The sequence below is a fragment of the Vulpes vulpes genome, chromosome 4, assembly GCF_048418805.1.
Source record: "Vulpes vulpes isolate BD-2025 chromosome 4, VulVul3, whole genome shotgun sequence".
In the NCBI taxonomy this organism is placed as follows: Eukaryota; Metazoa; Chordata; class Mammalia; order Carnivora; family Canidae; genus Vulpes; species Vulpes vulpes.
In genome coordinates this window covers 82,255,240-82,261,318 of record NC_132783.1, presented here as the reverse complement: position 1 = coordinate 82,261,318, position 6,079 = coordinate 82,255,240, and the positions used below count along the sequence as shown (strand labels likewise).

Sequence of the window (6,079 nt, the reverse complement as noted above, 5' to 3'; positions counted from 1 at the left end):
GGATGTGTCTCTTCAAGGACAGTACCCAGAATTCATAAAATGGTCACTTGTTCTTTTATCACATTGGCCAGACTAAGGTCCCATGGTTGTAAGGGAGGTTGGGAAATTGGTGTTTATTCTGGGTGGCCATGTACTAGCCAGAAATGGGGGGGGGGTGCTGATTACTAACTATAAAGTCAAGGAAAAAGAGGTGAAGGACACTAGGAGACCATAGCAGAATCGACCACACAGGAGAGCTACAGAGGTGTGCTGTAGCACAGAGGGCTTTGTGAGCCTAACTGGGATGGTTGATTCTCCAGCAGCTTTCTCTGGTGGGGATAGAGGAGAAGAAATTAGAGGCTGGGAATTGGTGGGTGGGTGACTGAAGTGTTATGGGGAGTGTGGTCCTCATGAAGGGCTGATATTTGAGCTGCCTGAGGGGTCCAAAATAGGAGAAAAGCAAATGTAGGCAGGGAAGACTGAAGGCTGGAGGTCTTGAGGAGGAAGATGCTGGATGTCACTGTTTGTGACACAGAGGCTCAGAGGGCTTCCAGGGCAGGATGAGGTGCCAGGGTGGCTGTTTGGGGAGCCAAGTGAGTGAGCCGGGCCTTCACAGTGGATGCCTCTGCTAAATCAGCTATCTTGGCCATGGACCCTTTCAGGTTTAGAAACAGATGAAAGCTCTCTGGAGCCAAAAGTGAAATACCAATGGATCTGGCAGGTGGGTGTTTCAAAAGAACTCAGGCACTGAAAATGGGGCCTCATGAGGAACTAGGACCCAGAACTGGATAATCATCAGGATCGCTGCTGGGATTTCCAAGTATGGCTCACATTTCTGAAGAAAGAGATCTTTTCAGTTTCCTGAAAACTTGAGCTCACAGTAGGGAGGAAATGAAAGGGATTTTCTTTTCTTTATAAAATGTTCCCATAATCTTTTAATTTTTAAAATTTCTTTTGGTTTTGGCCAAACTTTTTATTTAGTTTTCTGCAGTTGCTTAACACACACTTAAATGGTCTTATTGGGGAAGCAGGATGGGAAGGCTCTTGCAGATTCCCAAAATATGGCCAGCATTATCCATTTGCTTTTTTTGGATTTACTGGGTGAAAAGCACTTTCCTTATATAAGCATCTGATCTCAGGTTTTTCATTACTGAGAACATAGAGATTTCAGTTTGAAGACACTCTGAAATCCTAAGCGTAGCATACCCCGACCACCCTCAAGTAGCTAGCTTGCTTGTATAGGCAGAGGGTTCACCTCTCCATTTTATTTTATTTTATTTTATTTTATTTTATTTTATTTTATTTTATTTTTTATTTTATTTTATTTTATTTTATTTTATTTTATTTTATTTTATTTTATTTTATTTTATTTATTTTATTATTTTTTTGACCCACCTCTCCATTTTAGATGGCTAGATGTTTGTGGAAGGTCTTAGAATTGCTTTGCCTCATTTACTAGGAAAAATCAGATATAGAAAGTGGCCTTTAATGACACTTCGTTTAACTTGAAGAGTTAAACACGAGTACACGAGTCAAGTCTTAACACATTTAACATTTGCTTCTCGAAAGCGATGTCATAAGGTCAAATAATATTAAACAGATTTGACTTTCTTTCCCTCATAAGAACATAAAAATTATGGAAGGGGAACTTAACAGGAAATTTTAAAACGGTAATGTAATTTTTCCTTTTAGTAGTCTTGGGTAGTTATGACAGGAAAGGTTCCACTTTTTTGTTTGTTTCTTTGAACGGGGATTTTGGTCCAAAGTTTTGTTTGTTTTTAATATCTGCTTCTGCCTCCCCCTCTAGCAGATCAGCTTCCTCTGCAGCTACCACCTCTTGGTGCTCCGTAGCTTGAACTGCTGTAGGAATCATGGGCAGGAGGGGGAAGCCCTCTTTCTTGTCTGCCAACCTGATCATGACCACTTGAATAGAGAGATCCCTTTGGCTGCTTGAGTAGCTGTCTTGACTTCCATCGTATCTGTCACGTGAGCTGCTGTAATCATCGCGACTGCTTCCACCATTAGATGGTGGGGGCCCTCATATAGGTGGAGCACTATGTGAGTTACCATTACTGTCAAATGAATCTTTCTAGGAACCTCCACTTGGGTGATCTGAATAGTCACAATCATGACCATAGCCATCTCTATCCTATAGCCTCTTGATGGGTAGTCATTATGTGAACTGGAATGACCATGTCATGGTAAGTATACTCTCTTGGTGATGGTGCATAATCTCTTTTTTGATAAGAATTTGGGTAATCTCTGCTTGAATAGCTATCTTTAGTAGAATATCCGTCATCTCTTGGGGACAAATAAACATCTCTATGAGAGGGCAGGGGTTCCCTTCGAGGTGGGCCTCCATAACTATCTTTTCCACATGACACAGGAACTCTTCCTCCCATTCCACTGCTGCTGTGAACTGGTCCTGAAGGGGCAGATCTTTTAGGAGGAGGACTGCCACTCTGGTGGTTGGTGGTCCTCTTTTTACTGGAAGTGGTCCCCCGGAAGAACTCATGATAAAATTCATGGAATAGCCCCCATCATCCATGTGTCCTCCACATGAGGGAGGTCCCCTGGTTCCTCCCCTCCTCCTCTTCTGCCTGTGAGACCTCTTGGAGGGCCTCTACTTCTTGAGGGTTGAAGTAGTCCATGTCTACCACTTTCAAATGATGGTTTAGTTGTTTGTTCTACCTTGATGGGTTTTCCATCTAAGGACTTTCCATTCATGTCTCTGGCTGCATCCTTAGCATCTGTTGGGCTCTCAAAGGTGACAAAAGCAAATCCTCTTGATTTGTTGGTTTCACAATCTTTCATCAATAGAACTTCCACTATTTGTCCATATTTGCCAAATACTGCTTCAAAGGCTTTTTCATTTCCTGGGTGATTTGCTTCAACCATTTTTTCCCCCTGGTGGGAGTTAGAGGGGTGAAGACCATTCCAAGTTCCTACAGGCTCGCCAGTAGGGGCTTTGTAGCAGCTTAGCCCAAGGGAGGGTTGCCGGTTCTGAGAATGGAAGAGTGAAACTGCTAGCACTATTGCACAATGAGCTAATCTTTTTCGTTAAAAAACATAAAGTAACACGTGTGGACATTGTAATGAGTAAAATAGGGCAAAGATGAGATAATCCAAGTCAGCAGACTCTCTCCCCACCTCCAGTTCTCTGTTCCTCTCCTCACTAAAAATCCCACTTCTAGGGGGGGAGACAGGGCAGGAGGGCTTTGCTGCCCCTGTGCGTGCCTGGACTGGGGGATGCTGAAGCTCCCTCTCCAGCTCCACACTATCCTCTGGCAAGTCAGTTGCAGCAGGACTTGAAGTGGACAATGGGGCTTGGGCCTTGCTCTGCCTGTATTTTCCTGGAACCTACTTCCCTCTGAGGCTTGCTGTATACCAGCCCTTGCTCCTTCTAGCTCATGTTTCAAAGGCACTTTTTGAGTATTAGTGTTTTGTCAGGACAGTTTCCTTAGTTAGCTATCATTGTTCAGCATTTGAGATCTTTCTAGTATCCACTCTTATACCGAGTCCTTCTGTGACCACTTTGGATAAAATATTTCTTAGCTCTGGATTATTTTCCTGGGGGGTATATTCCCTGGAATGGTATTATAGGGTCAAGGGGTCCAAACAATATCACAGCTCTTTGTTGCCTATGTACAGATGGCTAAGAAGGTATTTTAAGAGATTTAAGCATCTACTGACTTGGTAAAAAGTTACAATAATCCACTTACTGTTTTTATATTCTTCATTAAAATTCTGTCCTACAGGGAGCAAGATGGATGCAGGATCATATTTTTGTGTTCTAGGTATGTAAATGAAGGCAGCAAAAAGCGTATCTCAAAAACATTGTCTTATCCCTCTAGTTATGAGACAGGAGGGTATTACAAAAGAGTTGTGGTTGGTTCACTCTGTCATTCAGCAGCTCTGAGAGCTCAGTAGCTCCACCAAAGAGAGAGCATATGATCAAAAGGGTCTCTAAACTTCCTTTTGGCGGAGAGTCTTGTCATGTCTGTATGGCACACAGAGATGCTTTGCTGGAGCTGAGGGACAGAGCTGTGTTCTAGAGTCCCACCTCCTTTGTATTTATCTGGCTGTTGGGGTGATCGGCCTTGTGCTTGTGCCCGTACCTAGGAAGCCTGAAAATGGGGCAGCCGTGCAGCCATCTGGCCACTGAGGCCAACCAGTGAGGTACCCAGTTTAGATCAAATCTTGTCCCAACTTTACTCAGGGCTCTCACATCGCCCACTGGGGTGCACACTTCCCTGTCAGCAACCAGTGGGAAATAAGAGCCACAGTGTGGGGGTGGTGGGGAGGAGGTGAACCAAAGGCTTTGAGACCTTTTGGTGGCCGGTTCTGGTTCCTAAAGGAGTACAGATTGTTGGAGGCAGATGGATCACTGGGTTTGCCCCTCTCTGGTCAGGTATGACTGGATAAATGTCTTTCCCTCTCTTTCCCAACTTCCCCTTTGGTATAAAGATGTAATGGAGCTAGCTGATCTTTAGACTTGCCCTAATAGGCTTAGATTTCCCTCCTTTCCTTCCTTGGGCTGGCAGATACTTGTTCCTTAGGAGGGGACAGGGGCAGGGTCAGACCTCTGCTCAGAACCGGACTGGATCTGACACAGGTAGAGGGCAGGTGATTTTGTATGGGCCACCTGCGGCTTTCTTATTCTGGAATGAGAAGAAGATTAAGGGCTGCCCAGTGTGGGGCCACTTCCTTCTCCAACAAGGCCTCTGGCTGATGCACAGCCAGGTTCTCAAATTCCAGCTTCACTTCTCCAATGGCTGAGGCCCTTCTTATTCTTCCCCATCTTCCCCTCCACTTTGTTCAATTCTGGGACAAACCAGGGTAGGACCTTGGCAGGGACAGTACTTAATATTGAAAGCGCGTCTGTAGGCTATGAGAAGTGATTGTGGATATGAAAAGTTAACAGGGAAAATCCGGGCCCAGAGTGAGGCCACACTCGGGCCCCAGCTAGGTAAATAGATAAACATCCTTTGGGAGACAATGTGGGTTCAGTGGATGAGTTTGAATAATAACCTCGAGGACTTAGATAAAGTCGTTAACCTTTCTGAGTTTGGATTCCCACCTGAAAAATGGAATGGAATTAATAACAGAATATTGTTTCTCTATAATAAGAAAAAATGGTACATCACGGAAAAAAATGTGAGGCATGAAAGATATTCATACATAATAAAATCTCTAATGTGGACTTCTTCAATTACTAGTTTTGTCTTTGCAGGACCTGTCCCTTTCCTTCCACCACACATTTCCTCGCCCCCCTCCCATCTCCCTCCCGTCCTCCTCCCATCCCCCTCCCGTCCCCCCTCCCATTCCCCCCCATCCTCCTCCCGTCCCCCCTCCCATCCCCCCTCCCCGTCCTCCTCCCGTCCCCCTCCCGTTCCCCTCCCATCCTCCTCCCGTCCCCCTCCCTCCCCCATCCCGTCCCCCTCCCGTCCCCCCTCCCGTCCCCCTCCCGTCCCCCTCCCGTCCTCCTCCCGTCCCCCTCCCGTCCCCCATCCCGTCCCCCTCCCGTCCCCCATCCCGTCCCCCTCCCGTCCCTCCTTCCGTCCCCCGTCCCATCCCCCGTCCCATCCCCCTCCCATCCCCCTCCCTCCCCGCCACCTCCCGTCGCGCAGGCGCCGTGCGCGCCGCTGAGTCAGGGCGGCGGGGAGCGCGGGGGCAGGCCTGGTCGGGCGGAGCTTGCGCCTGCGCAGTGCGCGGCTTCGGGGTGGGGCAGGTTTATAGCCGCCGAGGATCAGCTGACGCTCTGCATTGCAGGCTGCGGAGTCGGCGTCGCCATGTACGTTCTCTGCCTCCTGGCCAGCCTCCTGGGCGCGGGTAAGCCCTGAGACCCCCCGCCCCGTCGGGGAAGGGATCGTCGCAGAGCGTGGCCCACCCGTCCCGGCGCTGACCGCCCGGGGCCTCGCTCCTCCGTTCTCGGTTGTGGACGAGGGGCGCTCATTGCGCAGGCGCGCCGGGCGCTGCTACCTGCGGGCGCAGGGGCTGTGGGAGGGGGCGGGGGAGGGGGCGGGGGCGGGGCCGGGGCCGGGGCCCCGGGCGGGGGGGCGGGGCCGGGGAGTCGCTGCGTCTCCCGCGGGGGTCAGGT

The 6,079-nt window shown here is 48.6% G+C and overlaps 1 protein-coding gene and 1 pseudogene across 1 annotated transcript in view; one reads left to right on the top strand and one right to left on the bottom strand.

Moving 5' to 3' along the window:
• Positions 1–1,397: 1,397 nt before the first annotated feature.
• Positions 1,398–5,165, bottom strand: LOC112924097 (RNA-binding motif protein, X chromosome-like; annotated as a pseudogene).
• Positions 5,166–5,613: 448 nt separating this feature from the next.
• Positions 5,614–6,079, top strand: part of PSAP (prosaposin) — a 32,593-nt gene continuing 32,127 nt past the window's right edge. Inside the window, exon 1 of the mRNA XM_026004101.2 lies at positions 5,614–5,811. Coding sequence (XP_025859886.1) covers positions 5,772–5,811 — 40 coding nt within the window. The 5' untranslated portion in view covers positions 5,614–5,771. The remainder of the gene's footprint in view (positions 5,812–6,079) is intronic.